The following is a 25227-nucleotide window of genomic DNA, read 5'->3' on the forward strand; positions in this document are numbered from 1 at the left end:
CACAGAGAATGTTTGAGGTCATTCGACTGGGATTCTATTCGTTTTTTTAAGCGAATATTAATAAAATAAAATAAATAAAAAATTGTAATCATAATTCCACGGTTTACCTTCGTACAGTCTATAATTCACACAATTAAAGGCATTTATTTGTCCGACGTCAATTACACAATGGCACCGCCCTCAACCCAGGGCTCCACTGCGCATGCGCGCTGCCCTGCGTTGTCCCTCCGCAGCTTTCGTGTCCAACTCTGCAGTCTGCACACATCGCCATTACTCAAAGGTAAAAACAATCCCCTAATACTTCAAAGTTGCGTGCTTTACTGCTTGTTTCGCTTTGCCGTCCATACAATCGTTTTTATTGACTGTCAAGACAGGTCTGATGTGGACATAAAGGTCTTGGGGTGCAAACAGCTGCTATGTACAAGATCACTTAAGGCATATACAGAAACTGTCAACACCTTGTTGTCCGCCTATTGACATCCACCACTCTAAATCGTTTTTTAAAAAAATATATTATTATTATTTTTTAAAGCCTCTATATTGTTGATAAAAGCCACTTTGCACCTGTCAGATGAAAGAAAGGTCAATGGCTACGTGCACAGTGAGGTTCAGTTTATCTCTCGGCACTCCCACCACCACCGACCGCATACAAGTCACCCTCCTTCCCTTCTAGAAGAAACAAGTGCATCCATTTACAGGATTGCTAACCTATGATGGAACAATTACTGTTATAATGATCATACGTGGATAATAAATACAAATGCGGTAAATTATAGTGGTTACAATGGTACCCCCTTAAGGGATTAGCAAAATTCTAGTGTAATTTGACTTTTCTAGACCTTCTCTGGCACTCACATTCCTCCTATGTGCTGCACGTGCTTGACATGTGACCACACAGTTAATCTACTGCTTCTTCAATTCATAATTTCGTGTATTTATATTTATTTATTGGATAAAATAATTATTTTTTAAATATCTTTTTAATTTGTAATATTATTTTTAAATTATTTTATACATTATTATCGTTACTACTATTATTACTAAACAAATACATTTACAATCATTATGTGCATTTCATTAAATACTGTTAATTTCTTTAAACAATACATGTAACTATTAATATTGTATTGTATTATAATTATTGTCATATATATTATATATGATATTATTAGTCCTATCATCATTTAAAAATCTTTAGCAAATACTTGCATGTATATATTTTTATATAAATGTTTATTTTATTTCACTTCTTATCAAATTATGGAATTATTACAGTTATAATACATTGTATGCTACACCGTATTTATTTACATTATACATTATATATAATTATTTTTATATTATATATAATTTCTTAATATATAATTTAAACATACAGCAAATTCTTAAATTAATTTATTTTTATTTTATAAAATATGTATATTTAAATGTACTTATACATTATTTTATTATAGCATTTATCCTATAGATTTCATTTTCTGTAATTATTTTTAGAATATATTGAATTATTATTGCATATAATGTTATTTTAATATTCATATAATTATCATTTACATATAGCAAATGCATATCAAGCCACTGAACTGTGTCTTTGCATACGAGATAACGTAAAAGAGCATTTAAAAATAACAAATGTAGTTTCAAGAATGCATGTGCTTTCTAATGTTCACCAGCTTGCTGTGTGTGTGTGTGTGTGTGTCACTCATTTCCATTATTTATCGGTGTCTTGTTGACCTTTGAACCCAGTCAAGGCAGTCATTTGGACAGATAGCGCCTGAGGGTCGGATGGAGCGTGGCGCAACAATATAAACACACAACACGTATGCCGCAGAAGGACGTTTAACCCTTGTTTTTATTCAACGGTTTAGTAACACTGAACCTACGGTAGATAGCCATTTTTAAAAACAAATCGTAGTCACATGTGTGTCAGTGTCAGGTTCTCCCAGGCACTAAATTTAGAGCAGCCTGAAATGAGGAGGAGGAGGAGAGCCAGGAAGGATGTAATTGGGTCTGAGATTTGTCAGATGGTCAGCGGCAAAATGTGGGTCAATCAGTGTTGCAATTAAACATCGCATCACAATGATGAAAAAAAAATACAAATAAATAAACAACCCAGGGTGAACATGGTGGGGTAGTGGTTAGCATGTCTAATTTCGGAGGTCCTGGGTTTTTATGTTCTCCCCGTGCTTGCGTTGGTTTTCTCTGGATGTTTCCACATTCCAAAAACATACATGTTGAGTTCAGGATAAGTGGTGTAGAAAATGGATGGCTAGATGATGGATGGTCATCATCATTCTTTTTTGCCTTTGCCATCATTTGTACGTCTTTGCTGGACTCGCAAACTGACTTCAGGGCATATTTCCCCCCTAACCCTAAATTGGAGAAACTGTCCAACTTCAGGTGCATTTTGACTTGAGAGGTTCCATCGTCATTGTGTTTCATTGTTATCTCACGGTCTTATCTCGTTCTCATGTTGTGCGCAAAGTACAAAGGCTTTTGCAACATCTACCGCACGCTATGATGCAACAGGCATTGCAGCTGCAACAACAAATACATGTAAACACTTACAGAAGCTTAGAAGAAATACAAAAAATATCTATATTGGTACTGTGTTGCTATCAAAAGAGAATAAGACTAGACCCTCCTTGTGTTGTGTTCCTCCGAAAAGGCAATGGCGTAGAAAGGAAAGGGCCGTGTAACGCAGCAGGACAAGGCAGGGAACAAAGACCACTGTGTCACGTGGTGTCACCTTGCACCCAAGGGACACAGAAGAGTGCGGGGGTGGGGTCTCTGCATGGACAGACGCTGCATGGTCCCTAAAGATTGAGCTCAAGCCTTTTTCAAATATTTAGATCCAAGAACTCAATCATGGACACAATAGCTCAATTTAGGTTGCCTCTTTTGGTTATTATTGCAGGGAAATGAAGTGAATACGTGACATTGCGATGACAAGGTGACCTTGTCAAAACTGATGATGATTGGCTGAATGCTTTGTCGGAGTGCTTGTTGCACTTCTGTCATGGGAAGTTTTTTTCGCAGAGCGAAAATACCCACAATGCTCCAACTGGACCGATGTGGACAGATAAGAGAGATAAGAGGCGTGTTTGTGAATGGAGCTCTTCTATTTAATCATTCAATGCAGGTATACCTAATGTAGTGGCCTGAGTGTACGCTTTGGCTCTGTGGTGTGGCCATGAGGGAATATCATCCCATTAGCCGAGCTGCCTGCCCGCCAGCTAACTGGCATGCAGCGTGGTCATCAGGGGTGGGAGGAGAGCCGCCATACGTCATTTTCATGATCCACTCAGGCCTTTTACTCCTGATGACCTTTTGTGCACACTCACTCTTGTTTGCGGGCAAATATTTGGTCAAACCTGCTAATTGTGATGCCTTCAGTACATCCCACGTTTCCAGGAGGCATCTTGTTGGTTGCACTTGTTCTACAACAACCTAATAAACAGATGCAAATGAGAATGAGTTCCAGATAGATAAGTGATGATGATTCTCAGGACCCACGACTTAAAGGGGGCCTCCTAAATAGTTGGTTGGTGAAGTGATCATTTTCTTCTGGTGGTGCCAGTGACTCCGTGGGCCACCTGCTTTAGTGACTATTGGATCGATCCAGGTATTGAAAATATCGATATTGATGAAAATTCATTCAAAGAAGATCGTTCAGTTTCCGGGGTTTGGTTGGGAATCATAGTGCAGTCATTTAGTCTCTCCAAAATGAGAATTTAGAAATAACATAATGATTAAGTTCCTACTCGGTGGCTCATCTCTCCACCCTATTGTCCCATTAATGCCACATTTGTTTCCAAACAACAAGACGATAGCAGCCAAGAGGCAAAACTCGAGGCTATAAAATGCATGCGTAACATAACAATACATGGAAACAGATGGAGTCCGATTTATTGTGTATTCATCTATGTTCAGACAACAGATAACAGAAGGCCACGCCATCTGCTTATTTTATACTGTACATTATGTGAAAGACACGACTGAGTTGTTGGCTTTTATGTTGCCCGATGTTACTTGTTCTGGCAGTTTTTTCTATTTCCTGTAAAGTGAATTCAGAAGTGATTTTTTTCTAAATAGATCATATGTTTGAAGATCATTACTGAAAACATTCAAAGATTGAGAACTAAGTACCTAGTACTGAATTGTGGCGATAATAGCGTTAAACAGTTTTTCGCCGTTTCATTTTTAAATTAGTTTTTTTTGGGAGGGGGGGGGGGTGGGGGCGTGACTAAAACAGCACCCAGTTTCACTTGGGCGTCCAACATGAGTGCTTTTGTTCACATCAGCGGTTATCCGGCACAATTGCAATTTATTAGAGTAAAGTTTCAATTTTATAAGGGAAAAAAAAATCATATTTTGTACGAGTATAAATTAATAAGGCTACAGAATAAAATGGTTGTTTTAGAGAAAAAAAAGGTAATTTTATGACAAGTTTTTTCTTGTAATTTGAAGACTATTCTTTTACAAAAGTATTGTACCTTTGTTGTATCTTTTCGGCTTGGCCCTCATGTTTCTCCATAAACGAAGGCATCAGTAAAAAGAAACCATGTGTCGTCTTACTGCTACTGTTCTACTGTTTCACTGTTACCTGTTATTACTGCAAACGTAAGCTTACATGCACGTTGCATACATAACACGTGTTTTTCTTCAGACACAATGGCCGTCCCTCCTGCATACTCAGACTTGGGGAAGTCTGCCAAAGACATCCTCAACAAGGGCTATGGTAAAAACGATAGTTGATAACTCATACGCTACTGCCTTTCTTTGTAGATGCTTTTAAACGTGTTCATCATTCCTTCCTTGTCTCTGCCAGGTTATGGAATTCTCAAGCTGGATGTGAAGACCAAGTCCCAGAATGGTGTTGTAAGTACTTTTGCAACGTGTCAGATTTGCATTTGTTGCAAATATTTATGTCCCACAAAGTTCCGACTTTTTCTATCAGTGAGCGTTGTGTGTGAAAAGCATTTGCTGTACTAAATACCACAAAATATAAATAAAGCTGTTCTTACGATCTTCTTGACATCTTATGGACAAACGTATTTGGACACCAACAGGAAGTGAAAGTGGAAAGAAATATATGGAGTTCAAATTAAAGATCTAAGGCCTCTCTAAACTTCTGTATCTGGTTCTCCCTTTCGTTTCCCCCTCTAATGTTGTCCTTTCTCTTTTTTCTCCGCTTCTTTCTTCTTTGGACGTCCTTGTCAGATGGTAAGAGTGTGTGTCCACGTGGCGGGGAGTAAACACGGGTGCACTGCAGTTGAAAACGTGTACAGTGGTGCCTTGAGATACGAGTTTAATTCGTTGTGTGACCGCACTTGTACAACCCCAATTCCAATGAAGTTGGGACGTTGTGTTAGACGTAAATAAAAACAGAACACAATGATTTGCAAATCATGTTCAACCTATATTTCATTGAATACACTACAGAGACAAGATATTTAATGTTCAAACTGATCAACTTGATTGTTTTTAGCAAATAATCATGAACCTAGAATTTTATGGCTGCAACATGTTCCCAAAAAGATGGGACAGGGTCAATAAACATCGTGTCTTTGTAGTGTATTCAATTAAATATAGGTCGAACATGATTTGCAACTCATTGTATTCTGTTTTTATTCATATTTAACACAAAGTCCCAACTTCTTTGGAATTGGGGTTGTAACTCATCTTTCCCATTCATCTTTCCCCACTAAAAGAAATGGAAATGGAAATACCATTAATCTTTTCCGATCCTTCCCCCAAAACAACAAGAATGTTTGTAATGTGTATTTTAGTGAGAAAGATAGCACACTACAATATTGTACTTCATAAAAACTTCCAGAATTGACATAATAAATAGAATGTAAAGAATGAAAGCATTTTCATCAGTTTTGGCTTCAATTTAATGTAAATGTACTCTGTGCTGCTCCTTCTTGTTCGTGCGACTTGGCCACCTAGGGGGCAGTATAATACAGACATACGGATATAGATCAAGACAGGTCAGCGGTGGTGGGTAGTAACGTGTTAAAAGTTAAAAGTACCTAAAAAGTAAAGTACCTCAGTAAGCCACACTAATAATAATAGTTGTTTTTCAAAGAGGATAACAAACATATGCTCGTGAGTATTGTTTTATTGTCTTTCTACATGTGTTGCTCCACTGTTTGTGTTCAAATATCCATCCCTTAAAGCGTTATAACATCGCCACATACTGTAGATGCTATTTGTTAGCCCGTCAATAGAATTCTGCAGCGTTTGTTAGCATTAAGCCAAGGAAAAGACTTTTTTTTTTTAAATACACAATGAGTAATTCTCTTTGTTTTAAGTTTAGTTTAAACTTCAACTGGGAGTAGCATGAAGCCTCTTTTTTGAATAATTTTTACAATCTGCCAAACTGCTGCTTGTTGTGAAGTGAGTTGAGTTCACTGCTACAATACAGCACTGAATCTCAACGTTTTGCTCGCAAGTCAAAGCAAAACAAATTGGCAGCACGATCTTGAAAAGTTCATAAGTTGGGTCACTCGTATCTCAAGGGGGGGGGGGGGGGGGGGTTCACTGTATATGCAAAAGTTTGCAGCTTGTAGCTCCACCAAAGCGTATGCTCACACATTCACCTTCACCACCAACCTCTCCTCGCAGTCGTCCCGTAGCCACAGCAGAGAAAACAATGCTTGGTGTGGGCTCTTTCCTCTCCTTGAGTGCTTCCTCTCCGCCTTGAGCTTCTTTCATTGGCTTCCTGCCTCTCAGTGCCGTCCTTCGCTTTGAGTTGCAGGAGTTTGCCACCTCGGGCTCCCGCAACACGGACACGGGCAAGTCGGGCGGCCATCTGGAGACCAAGTACAAAGTCAGCCAGCTGGGCCTAAGCTTCAACCAGAAATGGAGCACGGACAACACTCTCGCCACAGAAATCACCATGGAAGACCAGGTGCGGTCAAATGGGAAACTACCTTTAAAGATGAGCTACAATAGAATATTAACTTATTTGTTGGTCTGTAGCTGGCGAAAGGCTTGAAGCTTGGGCTGGACACCTCGTTTGTACCAAACACAGGGTAAGCGATGTCCTCTTCCTTATAACTACAGTAATCCCTCGTTTATCGCGGGGGTTGGGTTCGAGACCACCCTCGCAAGAGGTGAAATCCACGAAGGAGCGACCACATTTCTTTTTCAAATGATTTATACCGATTTTGCTGTAGGAACTTATTGATCTTCCCCACACTCCTACTTACCTCTACCATACGCCTGTAAACACTTTCTATCCTCTTAAACACCTTTTACACTCTTATATACAGTAATGCACAGGAGGACTGTACACTATGTAGATTGTATTCTTAGTAATATGTGTTTTTTAATGCCCTTTTCCTTTTTTTTATATCGTTTTATTGTTTTAGGCTAGGAAGTGTTTATTGTACCACAAAAAACAGCATATACTCAAAATCCTGCCATTTGGTGAATTAATATGAATATGAAAAAAATAATCTGCAGTCCACTGAATCTGCAAAATCGGAGAGCCGCTATATAGCAAGGCAACACTGTATAACTATATTATGCTTCCCCCCTGCATTAAAAACAGTTCCTAGGTATCTTTTTCTTGTCTTGCTGAAATCAAGAGAGTGCAGAAGTTATATGACTGTATATTAGGACTGCACAATTATGGACAAAATAATAATCACGATTATTTTGATCAGTATTGTTATCATGATTTTTAATCACAATTATTCCTCATGTTAGGGAAAAACTTTTACTTTTATTGCACTACTTTGTAAAAAACAATATGTAGCAGTTTTCTGTTCAAAATGAATCCTTAAATAATAATAATTGATCATTAAAAAAAAAAATAACGTACCGAAAAAAATTCTACTTTAGCAAAGGCTAACTGAATCAATGTGCTATTACAAAGTCCAATCACGAATTGCAACTTAATGGAAGCAAATACAGTTCATGCATAGAAGGCAATAACCGTAGGCTGCAAGCACCGACTTTTCATTTGTTCTGCAGAGAACTCGACAGGTGTGATTACTCTTTCTATTTACTCCTGAGGTTTTGTCATTGCGGTCAGGTCAGCCGATAAGTTGAAGTCAAAGCAACTTCAAAATAAAAGCTTCATCTATTACTAAATTGGACATCAATGCCATTTGCTGACTAGGTTGCTGGCACTGCTGCAAGTGAAGCACGTTTCATATGCAGCAGTCCCTGCATTTTAAATGTAAAAAATCGTGGATGATCATGCTCATTTAATCGTGGCAGCCAAAATCGCGATCGCGATTAAAATTCGATTGTTCGCCTTGGCCCTGTAGCAAAAAGAGCGCGAAACTGAAGACAGCCTACAAGCGCGACTATGCCAACGTTGGCTGCGACCTGGTGTTCGACATGGCCGTCCGCAGTCCCACCGTCCACAGCACCGCCGTGCTGGGCTACCAGGGTTGGCTGGCGGGCTACCAGGTGGCGTTCGACACCGCCAAGTCCAAGCTCACCATGAACAACTTCGCTCTGGGATACAAGGCCCCCGACTTCCAGCTTCACACCAGCGTGTGAGTGTCACATCACATTGTGCAGTGTATACAAATATTAGCTGTTTATTGAGCAGTAAATACATACACACAATGAGCACACTCAAACAGAAGGTGCTGTCGACCTCAGCTCACACCCAAACACTCACACGCAGACTGGCCACAGCTTGAGTCAACCGGCCAACCTGCGTCTAGCTCGGCGCGTCACACATATCTAACACACAGATACTACAATAAGTACAGTACAGTATTTTCTATACATTTTATGCATGCATTGTTTGTGTGGTCCATGCTATATTTAAAGCCTTGGAAATGAATTGTACTTTTCCTCTGACTGATACATTTGAACAGAGATCCATAAGAACTGCTGAACTTTAGTTGGGGTTAATCAGAGGCGCTTTAACCAGTTATAAGACGGTGTACACACTTGTGTAACCACATTATCTTAGTTGTTTAGTTATACCTCCCTCTCGAAAAGACAAAAAAAAAAAAAGTAAAATTGAGTTGCACTGGTTATATATGGTCACACTAATGGTGGAAAAAGTTAAGAAATTATCATTTGAACAGGAGTGTGTAGACTTTTTATATATACAGTATATACATATAGTCACTTTGAACCATGGATTTTCACGCTTGCAGGCGTTTTCACTGGTTCACTGTATTTAAAATAAATAAATAAATAAAATAAAAAAATATTCTCAACATGTACTGAACTCCGCTTATCTATTGCAGCAATGACGGCACAGAGTTTGCCGGCTCCATTTACCAAAAGGTGACCAGCAACACGGAAACTGCGGTCCACCTGGCCTGGACGGCCGGAAGCAACAACACACTCTTTGGATTGGGAGCCAAATACCAGCTGGATAAGGACAGCTCTCTTTCTGTAAGGAATGGTCACATGACTAGTCTTACACAATTGTGACGCATGATATGATGTCACTGTGTCCCAGTTCCTATGGACACTCAGGATGTGATGTTTCTCCACACAGGCCAAAGTCAACAACACATGCCTCGTCGGAGTAGGATACACACAAACGCTCAGGCCAGGTTTGTTTTTCTGAATGGCCCCCTATTTTCCCGAAAACAAAAGTGCAAAAAACAGTGGGAAGTTTTGCTCTGAGCAGCCAATCAGAGGGCAAAAAAATGCAGACGTTATTATGGGCTAAGCGAGCTTGTCCTGTGAGGGAAATTTAAAATCTGATGAGTTCAACAAATGGTCCCGTTGCTCATATACTGTAGTTTAAGTTACATGGGCCAGCACTACTGATAGAGGCTGAAATCTGATTGGAAAAAAATAAAAAATAAAACCTTATTGGAAGCAGTGCAACCAAGAGAAATACTATGAAACGAAGAGAACTTCAACTGGGAGTAGAAAAGCTTGAAGCCTCTTTTTTAACATACATGCAAATCAGTCACCTTTCGGCGAAATTCGTTGTTTTGAACTCAAAATAGGCCATTTACGTAAATCGTATAGATCCGATGAGTTTTTCCTGGGGGGGGGGTCGCCGTCGCTGACATCATAGGTTGTTTCGTACTCCTTGAACACTGGCAGCCAGATCCATTCCACACATCCACCATCAACACACAGATGTAATTGTGAATATTACTCCGCAGCGGACTAATATGCGGCCGGAGGTTCCGTCTGTGCGCTCGGAAGTCACAAAAAACCTCCGCTGCTTCTGCTGTTAATAAGTCACGGTACTTTTACGCTGTTACAATGATCTAAATGTCGCTCGCTACTTGTATTTATCAGTTATTGCTTCTTTATCAACTATTTTGTGCGCGAGACTACGACTTCGACTTCCGCATCGGGCGCTGTTTGCGTCATCCAATTTAAGCGCTAGTGACGTTTAAGTCTAGTTCACCAATCGAACGACACAAGAAAGTCACGTGACCTCACACTACGTCTTCCGTTGGGCTTCCCGGACATAGGTATTCACACAGGATAAGCCTGACCCGCTGATCGTCGTGGGTACGTGGCGGCCATGTTGGGAAGGTCGTCGTTACAACGGCGCGCTACTCTTGTTTGCATTTAGACGAACAAAAACAAGAGCTTTCATGTATTGTAGTATTTGTTTGGCACTGTCTGCCCAAATGTGGATATTTCAGCTCACTTATAACTTGAGAAAACACCGTGCAGTAAATTGCAGATGTTTTTTTTTTGGAGGACTACGATTTACTTTTTTTACCTAAGTCACATTATTGTCAAGTAACAATACTCTTACTTGAGTACAATATTTGGCTACTCTACCCACCTCTGGAGCGGACATCCTCTATTGCTGCTATTTCGTTTAAGCAACATTTTTGCTCATCAGATCAGCCCGTGTCGTATTTGTGGCGCTGGTCTTTTGTATTTTTGCATTGAGGTGCTGCGGGTCGGGGCCCTGGTTGTGGTCCCAAGTGGAACCGCGAAGCACGTGCAACATCGGCGACAAGAGCTGATCCGCTAGTAATATTTTGTATTCATTATGAAACGCGGCTACAATTATCTAATTCGTTTACTGATGTTAATGTTAAATGTATCAAGCGACAGAGCGCTGTTAAGGATTATGTCACAACAAAGAATGAACTCACTTCAAATTCAGAAATGGCCAATAAAAACAGAAAAATATTGTACTTAATATTTTCCTGGAGGATGCATTTGAGATTATCGTTTGAAGTTGATAATAGTGAAAAATGAAGTGAAACAGACAATGATTTTAGTCAATTCTTTTCCAGAATGAGTGCTTAAAGAGGTGGATGCTATTCATGTGGCACAGCCTGAAGCAGACATCAGGTGCAGGTGGAGATGGGCCTGGCTCAAGCTGCAGGCCAAAACAAAAAGGCAAAGAAATGAGGCAAATTTTATTTTAATCTTAAATTTGTACATCGTAGGCTCCAGGATGCCCGCGACCCTCGTGAGGAGAAGCGGCTCAGAAAATGGATGGATGCACTTGAGCTGTAGAAATAAGTTTTTCTGCGTGAAGAATTATATATATTTTTTGCCTTATTGTCCGCTTCAGAGTCTTCTAGATTGCTTAATTTATGTTAAAATAATAACAAAAATCTCTGCGGTGGCTCAGGGGATCCCCACAGCCCCCTACTAAATGTTTCTTTTTTTTGGTCACCTTTTTCATGCCTTTGGTTTTTGCATGTCTGTTTTAAAAAACTGTTCACTATCTGTCGAACTGCTGCTTGTTGTGAAGAGAGTTGAGTTGACTGCCACCATACAGCGCTCGTAAGTCGAGGCAAAAAAAAATCGTCCGAACGACAGCTCATTTCTCAACAAATTCCCAAGTCAAGTCACTCGTATCTCAAAGTATCACTGAATTAGACCTCGGCCCTAACATCCAACCACTGGCAAAAAGAAATAACACGATTGGATGCTTCCACTGATCTTCTCTTCCCGCAGGAATCAAGCTGACACTCTCAGCGCTCCTCGACGGCAAGAACGTCAACGGCGGCGGACACAAGATGGGCCTAAGCTTCGAGCTGGATGTGTAAAGATGACGAGAAGAAAGTAACGATACCACAGAAGGAAACAGAAGAAAATGAAAGAGCCCAAATGTGACGACACCTCCAAGGTCCAACCAGCAACACTAAATCACATCTTCACACACACAGTCCAAGGGCTTGTTTCAATGCAATACCATTTAAATACTTTGATAGTTCAACAATACAATTTTCATTTTGCGTTAAAATAAAGGAGGGAGTTTGTGGCTACTTTATATTTAGTGGCTGAATGGTTCATATCCTGGCTCAAATATAGGTTCAAGTGAATTTTTATTTCTTGAATGGGTAACTTTAAGCAGGAAATGACACGAGAAACATATGTTTAGAATTTCTTTCTTCAGCTAAGATACCCATTTAGTGTTCACGTTATCTTAAAATGTAAGACCGCATACATTTAAGATTAGAATGTAAATGCTTTGGCTATTGAATTTCATGTATTTAACCGTAGAGAACTTTTCATACTTTTTCTGCCACTTTGCCAAATTACCATGTCTATCATACACAGTGCAATAATAGATAGAATGTCAAAATATCCAAGTGAGCAAGTGGACCTTGAACTCATTTTCTCCTCGGCGCCTTCAGTTGCTCAAAGGTTTATTTTGTGTGTGTGTGTGTGTGTTCTACACCAGTTCAGCCTGGAAACCATCCACATTTCACTTGATCTGCGTGTTGTGCTTTGTATAAGAACTTCAGTCAACAGTTACAACCTCAGTGATTTTTTTTTTTATTTAATCAGTGGAATAAAAAAATAATGTATATACAATGATGAACGTGTTTTTTGTGCCCTCAAACATCTTGACATTAACAAACAAAATACCACAAAATTGCAAAATGATATCACTGTCTTAACGTACGACATTACTGCAGTTCATGGGACATTACAACCCATTACGAATATATTAACACCTCCCTTCTCCTTAGTACCAATAGATGGTGAGAAACACATTATAAAGGAGCCAGGCAGAGCAGCCTTTAACCCCAAGGTAATTTTGGAATGGACTAGAACTTTCCCTGAGCCTGTGCTGTTTTTAGTTGAATATTTCACTTCATGTCTTAATTGTGAAAATGCCCCAGTGAACAATGTGCAGCAGGTTTGCTCAACATTTGTGCTGAAAGGCACATTTAATTATTTAAAACAGACAGATAGATGGGTTGGGTCATTCATGGATGAGGTTAAAAAGTTAAAATGTCTCTGTAAAAGAGGTTATTTTAATAATCAACTGTCGATTAATTCTCATTATTGTAGGTGAGTGAAAAAGCGAAGCCTGGAGAGTCTGCCGCCGAAATGCCTGCAAGCTTTCACAACAACAATTCCTCAAATCCGGCCTCCCCTGTGTGGAGTTTGCATGTTCTCCCCGTGCCTGGGTGGATTTTTCCCGGGTACTCTGGCTTCTTCCCACATTCCAAGAACATGCATGGTAGGTTAATTGAAGACTCTAAATTGTCCCTAGGTGTGAATGGGAGTACAAATGGTTGTTTCTTTATATGTGCCCTGTGATTGGCTGGCAATCAATTCAGGGTGTACCCCGCCTCTCGCCTGGAGTCAGCTGATATTGGTGCCAGCATACTCGCAACCCTAGTGAGGATAAGCGATTAATAGAATGGATGGATGGATATATATTTATACACACAGTATATATATTGTTTTACAATAATACTTAGCCAAATTGATAATTGCATATACCTGTGGATTAAAAGAAAAGCAAAGCGTGGAGAGTCTCTATCATGGAAATGCATGAATACAGTCAATTAATGGAACCAATGGCCTCTGAAATATCCACACTCTTTTATAGACAAACTATTTCCGCCCCTTTTCTCTCTTTGTATTATTATAATACAGCCACAGTGGCCTGGGAAATCCGCTTCTTGCTTGACAACTATGCGATGTTGTTTGCAGTGCAATAAATATAGATTAGAGCGTATGTGGCGCCTCAAAACACTCTTTCACGATAAGAACACAAGGGGTTTTCGTTTTTCCCGTTGCAGTGAGTTAATGTGTGCAAGGGTCAATTGCTTAGTGTGCAGTGGGAATTTTCACGATTATCCAGTTCAGCCCGCCGCTCAGTGTCCTTATGCTTATGAGCTACAATAAATCACTTAACCAATTATTTATTGAGATAAATGAATAAAAAAGATTGAAAATTAAATAAGTACATTTGAATGAATCAATTTTAGATAAAATGACTAAATTAATGTAACAAATATTACAGGACTCTTGCTGATGTCCATAATTCTTGGGCCAGGTTAAGGGTTGGAGTGTAGGTTGGAGTGGACCCCTGGGCCATACTTTGCACACCACTGCTGTACAGTGTTTGCTGTTGTTCTATTGTGACAGGACAACGTTACATATGTCAACTTCACCAGGTACACCTCTGCATGCAGGTAAATAAGGTAACCAAAATATTAGGAACACCCCACAGTACAACATACTAATAGAATCACTATAACACACGTGGCAAATATTTGCAAAGGTTGAATCGAGCCAACTGGACTATTCTTGTTTGTTGAAGATGTTTCACCTTTAATCCAAAAGGAATATTTTGTTGTAAAATTGAGGTGTGGCGTCTTCCTATTTATTTCTCTGGTGGGAATGTCCCCTGGGGGTGGTCACAATAGGCTTATCGTTGTTGCCAGATCGTTTTGCATACCAACCGGTTCTTCAGATGCCTGGTGGCTTGTTAGTTGGCACTCTTTCAATGGCATGAGACTATCGTTAGGGGAGAGATGTCAATACATTGTCACTGGCGGCCCGACTGGCCGTGTCCTCACTCGTGCTGTGCTGTAGTCACAAGAGGAGACTGTGAGGGAAATAGGCAGCATAAATGATCATCTTGATCAATTTATAGGCGTCCTCACAAATATTTTCAACCTTTGTGGATTACCATGAATATTACCAGTAACACCTTAGACGTTCCACTGGATTAACTACTGCAGTGGATGTTTGGATATGATTGTTTAAAAAATGCCTTGTGATTGGCTGCCGCCCAGTCCAGGGTGTACCCTGCCTCTCAGCCAAAGTCTGCTGGAATAACCTCCAAAACAAGCGCTGTAAAAATTGGACGGATGGAGGAAAAAAATGACATCATCATAATTGTTATTTTATGAAGAGTTGATGCAATGGGTTGAGACCAGATCCTTTGGGTTCAATTGTAGTCCAATCAATTTGCTGGGCACAAACATCACTGTCATAATCACATTGTTATCTATTGAGACACAATAATGCCTCAGTATTTGTTAATATATAACTGATCGATGCATGAATAACATCACAGGCTGTGGAATAGTCTGAGGTTTTTGTCTTTGGACTGTAAACAGCATTTACCCTGGACATCAGAAGTAAATTTATGAAGGATTAGGAGCATGTCCCGACTAAATGTGCACAAATGTGTATTTTGCCCTGACATCCCCGTGGTGGCAGCAAAGCGCTGTAAATCTAGGAGAGGTCTCTGGAGAAACTGTTGTTCCCTTGCAGCCATGTCCACTCCCTCAGCATCTGGTACACAAACCATTGAGTGAGAACAATTACGGTTCATTTAATTTGGGTGGAATGAAAATGACCCGCATACCTCCATTCTGCTCTCGGACTCCTGAATGGTGTCATGCAGCAAACTCTGCAGTCGACTCTCGAAGGTCCTGCTCTCCTCCACCAGAGACTCGTCCCTGGCCGGACATAAATAGGAAACAATCGCTGTGGTTGCTCAAAAGATTCATCCGTCACTAAAAGGTCAGCTATGATAACATCACAATTTAGCTCACTGTTATCTGGTCCAACCTTTCACATTAACCTCCATGTTGGTTATGCGTTTAATTGAAAAGACAATACAATAATAGACAATATGAAGATTGGTTTGGGACCATTAAAAAATAGGCGTTTGAGATGTGTTGCATGTGCCACAGTTAACTAACGCAACTACAGATACAAAGAGCAAAGTGGCTAATATATGAATATTCGGGTATACCAAAAGTCACTGTACACTTCCTTTTTTCTAGTTTGTTACAGGTACCATTTGGACAGACATGAGGGCAAAAGCATTTGACAGCTGAGGGTTTGCAGTATTTGTAAGGTTATCATTTATCAAACTGTATAGATATATCATACCTCCAACACGTAGTGCAATTTATGCTATCCATGGCAAATGTCTGGACAAAGGATCTATTCTTGACGTAGAGTAAGGCCTGCTACTTTCACCACTGATGAAAACACTCAACTTCTAGAGCAGGCCTTCTCGGCTTGATTCAGTGGAGGCTTCGGACAGTGAAATTTAGTGTGGACTCAACCTTTAGTAACTAGACTTTACACCGATCTGATCGGCATCAGCCGATAATTAGCATTTTATGCTGATCGGCTTTAATGTCATAATTCGTCGATCCGATCAATGACGCCCGCAAAAGACATTTATTTAATCCACGTCGCCGACGCATACAGTATTTTTTAATCCACAAGCTAATTTATTTTTAACCTTGTCGTGAGGTCACCGGTGCTCGGGAAAAGACGTTCGTTCAAGGATTGCTTGAGGAATGTTCACGTACTTTTAATACGATACAAACAGGCAACAAAATGTTATGTAGCCTAGCAAGCTAGCACTAGCGCTAACGGTTGTACGTAAAGATGCCAGCGTTCTGTCGAATCATGCTCTAAAATTTCGGTGTATAATTTAATTACAATAAAGTAATTGAATTACAGCAAGTTAGCACCCATTATTTCTGTCATGTTGTAATGTTGGTTTGACCTGAGTGATTAGAAAACATGACCTGACTAGTGAGTATTTTTGAAGATACTCAGTATACAGTACACAAGTATATACAGTAAATGAACAAGTCATTTAAAGAGACACATTGCTCCGTCTTGTGATTGGATCGGTGATCGGTTATCGTTTTTTTAAAAACTTTCTGATCGGTGATCGGCCCCAAAAATCCTGATTGTGTAAAGCCTAATAGTAAATTGGGAAGGTTAAGACTTAACACTTAATTATGACTTATGGGACTCACTCCGACCTGTGGGCCATATCCTCCAGCACTTGTGTGTACTCACAACTGCTGTAAACTGTGCCGGGGGGTCATCAGAGGAGGCACTGAAGAAGGTGTACGAGATCCATCAGGACTCCCGCTTACCGGGCTTCGAACTTTACTCTACAAGAAATAATCGGAATCTCCAAGTCAGTTCATTCAGAAAATGTCACCTGTGTATTCTTAATGATCAGATGCAGGAACATCATTTGATGTGTAAATGTTTCCTCACACAGGCGACTTTGAGAAGGTTCCACAGCTCCCTTTGACGCTTCTCCTGCAGAACCATCAGGACCTGTTCACTCTCAGCCATCTCTTGCACCACACCTTCCACTTTTGGCAACAGCTCCATGACGCGCTGACGACAAACACTTGTTTTACTGCAAAGATAAACGCGTGTGAGTTTGCAGAAAATCTGATAACCGGTGTAATCAGTGGAGCTTGTTCTTGTGGCCGAGTGGTTAAGGCGATGGGCGAGGAATCCATTGGGGTCTCCCTGTGCAGGTTTGAATCCTGCTGTGAATGATACCTTCCTATGTGCAGTAAGCACTTAATCCCAGAAAATGCTGAATCGAACAACAAAAACAGGATGTGCAAGCCAATTGAGATCTGTTTTACCAGGTCAGTGTAGTATAAACATACTATAGCTACCAGTCCCACCAGTCTCCCATTCAGGTTTTCACAGGACTAGCCTGCCTTTACTTCAAAACATTTATATTCCATCCATCCATTTTCTGAGCCGCTCCTCCTCACTAGGGTCGTGGGCGTGCTGGAGCCTATCCCATCCCTATATGATGTTAACTTATCGTTAATTTAGCCGTTGCCAGACGTGGTGTTGGCGATGACACTTTTGAAACGTATAAAGACAGGTTGCATGCAGTAGTTGTGTCAGAGTGGTTAAGGTGCTGGAGTAGGAGTCGTTAGGAGGTACGTCCACACTTGTTATAATCCTGATAACAACGACCTTCTTATGGAACAGCAGCAGCTCGTTCTCAGTCTTAGTCAAAAGGACTTTTCTTCAAGACCAGAAAATGGCAATTTCAAGTTACTTACTGTGGACAAAAATAAGAAAATAGAGCTCTTAAACCATTGATTCCCAACCAGTGATTCCCAACCATCAGGGGTGCTGTGACAAATTATCCTATTTCATCCATCCTATACTGCGTTTCCTCATTTGGGTTGCAGATTAGCGAGAGCCTGTCCCAATTGGCTGTGAGGATTTGAATAGGGAACTCGATAGCTCTTCGGTAGCTCCTCAAGAAAGCACATTGTCGGCAGGAAAACGATATGTAAAATGAAAAGTGAGGTAACATTTAGACAGGTCAATGTCATGTAAAAACCACGAACAGTGCTGCCAAATCTTGTTGTTGTCATAGTACTGGTTTGCTTCTTGCCCCACATGATGCCCCACATGATGCACAGTACATTGTGAGCATTATTTTAAACTGTGTGGGGAGACCACAATGATTGATAGTGCATTGCCAAAACCACTCAGCCACAACACAATGCCTTCACTGCAGTTGACATTTTATCAGGACTCAGGATGAAGTGCAACCAGGAGGTGTGTGGACCAGCAAAGTGGGTATAGATTCTATATTCATATTTTTGTCCACAGTGTGTCTGTCACTTGGAACTGCAATCCTCTGGTTCCTGACAGCTGAGATCACCAACATACATATCTTTGGGAATTTTTAAAAATAAAATCACCTCATTCATTCCAATATGACCATGAAAAAATGTGTGAGGGCTACAATACAATATACATGATCGCTGAACCATTTTTAAACTTAAGGTAAAAAGTGAGTGAACTATGTGTTATATGTCCTCTTTCGTGTTTATTTTTCTCATGAATGTCAACTTATTGTCAGTTTAGCCATATTACCCAGCCGCATTCTGTCATAGATGGTGATTGCTCTTTGCAGGATTTACCAGCTAAGAGTTGTCGTGGCCGAGCAGTTAAGGTGATGGATTAGCAATACGTTGGGGTCTCCCTGCACAGGTTCGAATCCTGTCGACAACATTCATGTTTTTGAGCAGAAACTCCAAAATGTTGTCAATTGTTGATCACAAACGAGACCGACATCTGCAACAAAATCTACTCTTTGTTGAGAGGATCGATTGACACACGTTTGTCAACCTGTCTGTCCTGTTAGTGTGGATTTTCAGTCAACCAGGACATGGTAATCTGCAAACTTCAACACAGGAAACTCGAATCTTGTTTTATTTGTTTGTAAAAAAAACAACTTGGGCAATTACGGTATTGTGCTATGCTGTACTACCCTGGATGCTCAGTAAAATACAACGAAGTCGGCAGTAAGTTGACATCAATAAAAGAAGAAGAGGTTTTTACCAGGTCATTATCATGGAAACACAAGAGTCAACCACATCACACCCACGATTCAAGTCATTTCAGTACTTGTTAGCTTCTGTCCCAAAACATAGCCGTTGTCAGCAGAATTTGAACCTGCGCGGGGAAACCCCAATGGATTTCTAGTCCATCGCCTTAACCACTCGGCCATGACAACACATTGACTGGAAGGTTGAAAATAGTCCAATTGACATTTTCCCAGGACTTCGGCACTGCAGGAGGAGACAAGCAAAGCACTGAAGAGTTCGATATTCATATTTTTGTCCACAGTGTATCACTTGGATCTTTGATGGTTTGGACACGTCCAGAGGGGAGATAGTGAGAATATTGGTCGAAGGATTTTAAGGATGGAGCTGTCAGGGAAGAGAGCTCGAGTAAGACCAAATAATTTTTTAGCGATGTTGTGTGGGAAGACATGCGGGCAGTTAGTGTTCGAGAGGAGGATGCAGATAGGCTTACATAGAAAAAGGATGATGCGCTGTGGCGACCCCAAACAGGACAAGACAAAGGGAAACGCAGCCATGTTTGTTTGTTGCAACAGTTGGTCATTCCACTTGCAAATGAGCAGAGTTGTTGTGGCCGAGTGGTTAAGGGGATGGATTTGAAATCCGTTGGGGTTTCCCCGCGCAGGTTCAAATCGTGCCAACAACGACATCCTTTTGAAGCGGACTTGCTGTCTTAAGACCTTGTGGCAAAAGTCGGAATTTGTGGTAGTTTTCAGCCAAAAAGGACTTTGCTCCGGAACCAGAGCATGGGACCACCAAGTGACGAACGACAGACTGAAACAGTGGTCCTCTTTGTGTTCTATGTTTTGCGTCGGAACTTTCCTATCCGAGCGAGAACACCACTAAGTACTTGGAGGATAGGTCGTTCAAATTCTAAAATCACTCAGGAAGTACCTAGGTGCACCTTCAAGCCCCCTTTTGCAAAGGTTACTCCTGACTCACCTTTACGAAAGGAAAGGAGATATGTTACCCACCATCCTTTACAGTAGCAATATTTGAAACAAGAGACCACGACAAAGTTTACAGACTACACGAAGATGCTCAAAAGTTTCAAGCAAGACACTTTGAAGATAACAATGACAATATTTTTCAAATAAAAAAATGGTACACAACCGTATATATAAACACATGCATCATTAAGACAGTTATACCCGCGAAGTGTTGTCGTGGCCGAGCGGTTAAGGTGATGGATTAGAAATCCATTGGGGTCTCCCCGCACAGGTTCGAATCCTGTCGACAGCGTTCATGTTTTTGAGCAGAAACTCCAAAATGTTGTCAATGGTTGATCACAAACGAGACTGACATTTGCAACAAAATCTACTCTTTGTCGAGAGGATCGATTGAAACACGTTTGTCAACCTGTCTATCCTGTCAGTGTGAATCTTCAGTCATCCAGGACATGGTAATCTGCGAACTCCAACAGAGGAAACTCGAATCTTGTTTTATTTGTTTGTAAAAAAACAACAACTTGGGCAATTATTGTATTGTGCTATGCTGTACTACCCTGGATGCTCAGTAAAATACAACGAAGTCGGCAGTAAGTAGACATCAATAAAACAAGAAGAGGTTTTTACCAGGTCATCATCATGGAAACACAAGCGTCAACCACATCACACCCACTATTCAAGTCATTACAGTACTTGTTAGCTTCTGCCCCAAAACACAGCCGTTGTCAGCAGGATTTGAACCTGCGCGGGGAAACCCCAATGGATTTCTAGTCCATCGCCTTAACCACTCGGCCACGACAACACATTGACTGGAAGGTTGAAAATAGTCCAGTTGACATTTTTCCAGGACTTCGGCACTGCAGGAGGAGACAAGCAAAGCGCTGAGGAGTTTGATATTCATATTTTTGTCCACAGTGTGTCACTTGCATTTTTGATGGTTTGGACACGTCCAGAGGGGAGAGACTGAGAATATTGGTCGAAGGATGTTTAGGATGGAGCTGTCAGAAAAGAGAGCTTGAGTAAGACCAAAGATAATTTTTTATCGATGTTGTGTGGGAAGACATGAGGGGAGTTAGTGTTCGAGAGGAGGATGCAGATAGGCTTACATAGAAAAAGGATGACGCGCTGTGGCGACCCCAAACAGGACAAGACAAAGGGAAAAGCAGCCATGTTTGTTTGTCGCAACAGTTGGTCATTCCACTTGCAAATGAGAAGAGATGTTGTGGCCGAGTGGTTAAGGTGATGGACTTGACATACATTGGGGTTTCCCCGTGCATGTTCAAATCCTGACAACAATGACATCCTTTTGAAGCGGACTTGCTGTCTGAAGACCTTGTGGCAGAAGTTGAAATTTGTGGTCGTTCTCAGCCAAAAAGGACTTTGCTCCGGAACCAGAGCATGGGACGACCAAGTGACGAACGACAGACTGTAACAGTGGTCCTCTTTGTGTTCTATTTTTTGCGTCCGAACTTTCCTGTTCGAGCGAGAACACCACTAAGTACTTGGAGGATAGGTTGTTCAAATTCTAAAATCACTCAGGAAGTACCTAGGTGCACCTTCAAGCCCCCTTTTGCAAAGGTTACTCCTGACTAACCTTTACGAAAGGAAAGGAGATGTTACCCACCATCCTTTCCAGTAGCAATATTTGAAACAAAAGACCACGACAAAGTTTACAGACTACACGAAGATGATCAAAAGTTTCAAGCAAGACACTTTCAAGATAACAATGACAATATTCTTCAAATAAAAAAATGGTACACAACCGTATATATAAACACATGCATCATGAAGACAGCTATACCAGCGAAGTGTTGTCGTGGCCGAGCGGTTAAGGCGATGGATTAGAAATCAATTGGGGTCTCCCCGCACAGGTTCGCATCCTGTCGACAACGTTCATGTTTTTGAGCGGAAACTCCAAAATGTTGTCAATGGTTGATCACAAACGAGACTGACATTTGCAACAAAATCTACTCTTTGTCGAGAGGATCGATTGAAACACGTTTGTCTACCTGTCTGTCCTGTGAGTGTGAATTTTCAGTCATCCAGGACATGGTAATCTGCGAACTTCAACAGAGGAAACTCGAATCTTGTTTGATTTGTTTGTAAAAAAACAACAACTTGGGCAATTATGGTATTGTGCTGTGCTGTACTACCCTGGATGCTCAGTAAAATACAACGAAGTCGGCAGTAAGTAGACATCAATAAAACAAGAAGAGGTTTTTACCAGGTCATTATCATGGAAACACAAGCGTCAACCACATCACACCCACGATTCAAGTCATTTCAGTACTTGTTAGCTTCTGCCCCAAAACATAGCCGTTGTCAGCAGGATTTGAACCTGCGCGGGGAAACCCCAATGGATTTCTAGTCCATCGCCTTAACCACTCGGCCATGACAACACATTGAGTGGAAGGTTGAAAATAGTCCAGTTGACATTTTCCCAGGACTTCGGCACTGCAGGAGGAGACAAGCAAAGCACTGAGGAGTTTGATATTCATATTTTTGTCCACAGTGTGTCACTTGGATCTTTGATGGTTTGGACACGTCCAGAGGGGAGAGACTGAGAATATTGGTCGAAGGATTTTAAGGATGGAGCTGTCAGGGAAGAGAGCTCGAGTAAGACCAAAGAATTTTTTATCGATGTTGTGTGGGAAGACATGAGGGCAGTTAGTGTTCGAGAGGAGGATGCAGATAGGCTTACATAGAAAAAGGATGACGCGCTGTGGCGACCCCAAACAGGACAAGACAAAGGGAAAAGCAGCCATGTTTGTTTGTTGCAACAGTTGGTCATTCCACTTGCAAATGAGCAGAGTTGTTGTGGCCGAGTGGTTAAGGCGATGGATTTGAAATCCATTGGGGTTTCCCCGCGCAGGTTCAAATCTTGCCAACAACGACATCCTTTTGAAGCGGACTTGCTGTCTGAAGACCTTGTGGCAAAAGTCGAAATTTGTGGTCGTTTTCAGCCTATCAGGACTTTGCTCCGGAACCAGAGCATGGGACCACCAAGTGACGAACGAGAGACTGAAACAGTGGTCCTCTTTGTGTTCTATTTTTTGCGTCGGAACTTTCCTATCCGAGCGAGAACACCACTAAGTACTTGGAGGATAGGTCGTTCAAATTCTAAAATCGCTCAGGAAGTACCTCGGTGCACCTTCAAGCCCCCTTCAGCAAAGGTTCCGACTGACTAACCTTTACGAAAGGAAAGGAGATATGTTACCCACCATCCTTGACAGTCGCAATATTTGAAACAAGAGACCACGACAAAGTTTACAGACTACACGAAGATGCTCAAAAGTTTCAAGCAAGACACTTTGAAGATAACAATGACAATATTTTTCAAATAAAAAAATGGTACACAACCGTATATATAAACACATGCATCATGAAGACAGTCATAACAGCAAAGTGTTGTCGTGGCCGAGTGGTTAAGGCGATGGATTAGAAATCCATTGGGGTCTCCCCGCACAGGTTCGAATCCTGTCGACAACGTTCATGTTTTTGAGCAGAAACTCCAAAATGTTGTCAATGGTTGATCACAAACGAGACCGACATTTGCAACAAAATCTCCTCTTTGTCGAGAGGATCGATTGACACACGTTTGTCAACCTGTCTGTCCTGTCAGTGTGGATTTTCAGTCTTCCAGGACATGGTAATCTGCAAACTTCAAGAGAGGAAACTCGAATCTTCTTGTTTTATTTGTTTGTAAAAAAACAACAACTTGGGCAATTATGGTATTGTGCTATGCTGTTCTACCCTGGATGCTCAGTAAAATACAACGAAGTCGGCAATAAGTACACATCAATAAAACAAGAAGAGGTTTTTACCAGGTCATTATCATGGAAACACAAGCGTCAACCACATCACACCCACGATTCAAGTCATTTCAGTACTTGTTAGCTTCTGCCCCAAAACATAGCCGTTGTCAGCAGGATTTGAACCTGCGCGGGGAAACCCCAATGGATTTCTAGTCCATCGCCTTAACCACTCGGCCATGACAACACATTGAGTGGAAGGTTGAAAATAGTCCAGTTGACATTTTCCCAGGACTTCGGCACTGCAGGAGGAGACAAGCAAAGCACTGAGGAGTTTGATATTCATATTTTTGTCCACAGTGTGTCACTTGGATCTTTGATGGTTTGGACACGTCCAGAGGGGAGAGACTGAGAATATTGGTCGAAGGATTTTAAGGATGGAGCTGTCAGGGAAGAGAGCTCGAGTAAGAGCAAATAATTCTTTATCGATGTTGTGTGGGAAGACATGAGGGCAGTTAGTGTTCGAGAGGAGGATGCAGATTGGCTTACATAGAAAAAGGATGACGCGCTGTGGCGACCCCAAACAGGACAAGACAAAGGGAAAAGCAGCCATGTTTGTTTGTTGCAACAGTTGGTCATTCCACTTGGAAATGAGCAGAGTTGTTGTGGCCGAGTGGTTAAGGCGATGGATTTGAAATCCATTGGGGTTTCCCTGCACAGGTTCAAATCCTGCCAACAATGACATCCTTTTGAAGCGGACTTGCTGTCTGAAGACCTTGTGGCAAAAGTCGAAATTTGTGGTCGCTCTCAGCCGAAAAGGACTTTGCTCCGGAACCAGCGCATGGGACGACCAAGTGACGAACGACAGACTGAAACAGTGGTCCTCTTTGTGTTCTATTTTTTGCGTTGGAACTTTCCTATCCGAGCGAGAACACCACTAAGAACTAGGAGGATAGGTCGTTCAAATTCTAAAATCGCTCAGGAAGTACCTCGGTGCACCTTCAAGCCCCCTTTCGCAAAGGTTACGACTGACTAACCTTTACGAAAGGAAAGGAGATATGTTACCCACCATCCTTTACAGTAGCAATATTTGAAACAAGAGACCACGACAAAGTTTACAGACGACACGAAGATGCTCAAAAGTTTCAAGCAAGA

General features: G+C 41.1%; 2 protein-coding genes and 11 non-coding genes across 13 annotated transcripts in view; 8 read left to right on the forward strand and 5 right to left on the reverse strand.

The window, feature by feature from the left end:
* Positions 1 to 220: 220 nt before the first annotated feature.
* vdac3 (voltage-dependent anion channel 3) lies at positions 221 to 12745 on the forward strand. The gene is made up of 9 exons (XM_061672057.1): positions 221 to 280; positions 4670 to 4741; positions 4832 to 4881; positions 6767 to 6919; positions 6991 to 7043; positions 8289 to 8522; positions 9234 to 9384; positions 9491 to 9548; positions 11893 to 12745. Exons 2-9 carry the CDS (start codon positions 4675 to 4677, stop codon positions 11982 to 11984), a joined length of 858 nt encoding a protein of 285 aa, XP_061528041.1. The 5' UTR covers positions 221 to 280; positions 4670 to 4674; the 3' UTR covers positions 11985 to 12745.
* ikbkb (inhibitor of nuclear factor kappa B kinase subunit beta) overlaps positions 12701 to 25227 on the reverse strand; it is a 70915-nt gene continuing 58388 nt past the window's right edge. The window contains exons 19-22 of the mRNA XM_061672056.1: positions 17233 to 17380; positions 17026 to 17123; positions 15560 to 15653; positions 12701 to 15486 (exon numbers count right to left, since the gene is read on the reverse strand). Of these exons, the coding sequence (XP_061528040.1) occupies positions 15427 to 15486; positions 15560 to 15653; positions 17026 to 17123; positions 17233 to 17380 (400 nt within the window). The 3' untranslated portion in view covers positions 12701 to 15426. The remainder of the gene's footprint in view (positions 15487 to 15559; positions 15654 to 17025; positions 17124 to 17232; positions 17381 to 25227) is intronic.
* On the forward strand, positions 18939 to 19020 carry trnaa-agc (transfer RNA alanine (anticodon AGC)). The gene has a single exon. It is a non-coding gene; the product is annotated as a tRNA-Ala (tRNA).
* On the reverse strand, positions 19444 to 19525 carry trnas-aga (transfer RNA serine (anticodon AGA)). The gene has a single exon. It is a non-coding gene; the product is annotated as a tRNA-Ser (tRNA).
* trnas-uga (transfer RNA serine (anticodon UGA)) lies at positions 19938 to 20019 on the forward strand. Its single transcript has one exon. It is a non-coding gene; the product is annotated as a tRNA-Ser (tRNA).
* On the forward strand, positions 20534 to 20615 carry trnas-aga (transfer RNA serine (anticodon AGA)). Its single transcript has one exon. It is a non-coding gene; the product is annotated as a tRNA-Ser (tRNA).
* trnas-aga (transfer RNA serine (anticodon AGA)) lies at positions 21041 to 21122 on the reverse strand. Its single transcript has one exon. It is a non-coding gene; the product is annotated as a tRNA-Ser (tRNA).
* trnas-aga (transfer RNA serine (anticodon AGA)) lies at positions 22131 to 22212 on the forward strand. Its single transcript has one exon. It is a non-coding gene; the product is annotated as a tRNA-Ser (tRNA).
* Positions 22638 to 22719, reverse strand: trnas-aga (transfer RNA serine (anticodon AGA)). Its single transcript has one exon. It is a non-coding gene; the product is annotated as a tRNA-Ser (tRNA).
* Positions 23132 to 23213, forward strand: trnas-uga (transfer RNA serine (anticodon UGA)). Its single transcript has one exon. It is a non-coding gene; the product is annotated as a tRNA-Ser (tRNA).
* Positions 23728 to 23809, forward strand: trnas-aga (transfer RNA serine (anticodon AGA)). Its single transcript has one exon. It is a non-coding gene; the product is annotated as a tRNA-Ser (tRNA).
* trnas-aga (transfer RNA serine (anticodon AGA)) lies at positions 24238 to 24319 on the reverse strand. The gene has a single exon. It is a non-coding gene; the product is annotated as a tRNA-Ser (tRNA).
* trnas-uga (transfer RNA serine (anticodon UGA)) lies at positions 24732 to 24813 on the forward strand. Its single transcript has one exon. It is a non-coding gene; the product is annotated as a tRNA-Ser (tRNA).

Source organism: Phycodurus eques, chromosome 3, assembly GCF_024500275.1.
Source record: "Phycodurus eques isolate BA_2022a chromosome 3, UOR_Pequ_1.1, whole genome shotgun sequence".
NCBI classification, from domain to species: domain Eukaryota; kingdom Metazoa; phylum Chordata; class Actinopteri; order Syngnathiformes; family Syngnathidae; genus Phycodurus; species Phycodurus eques.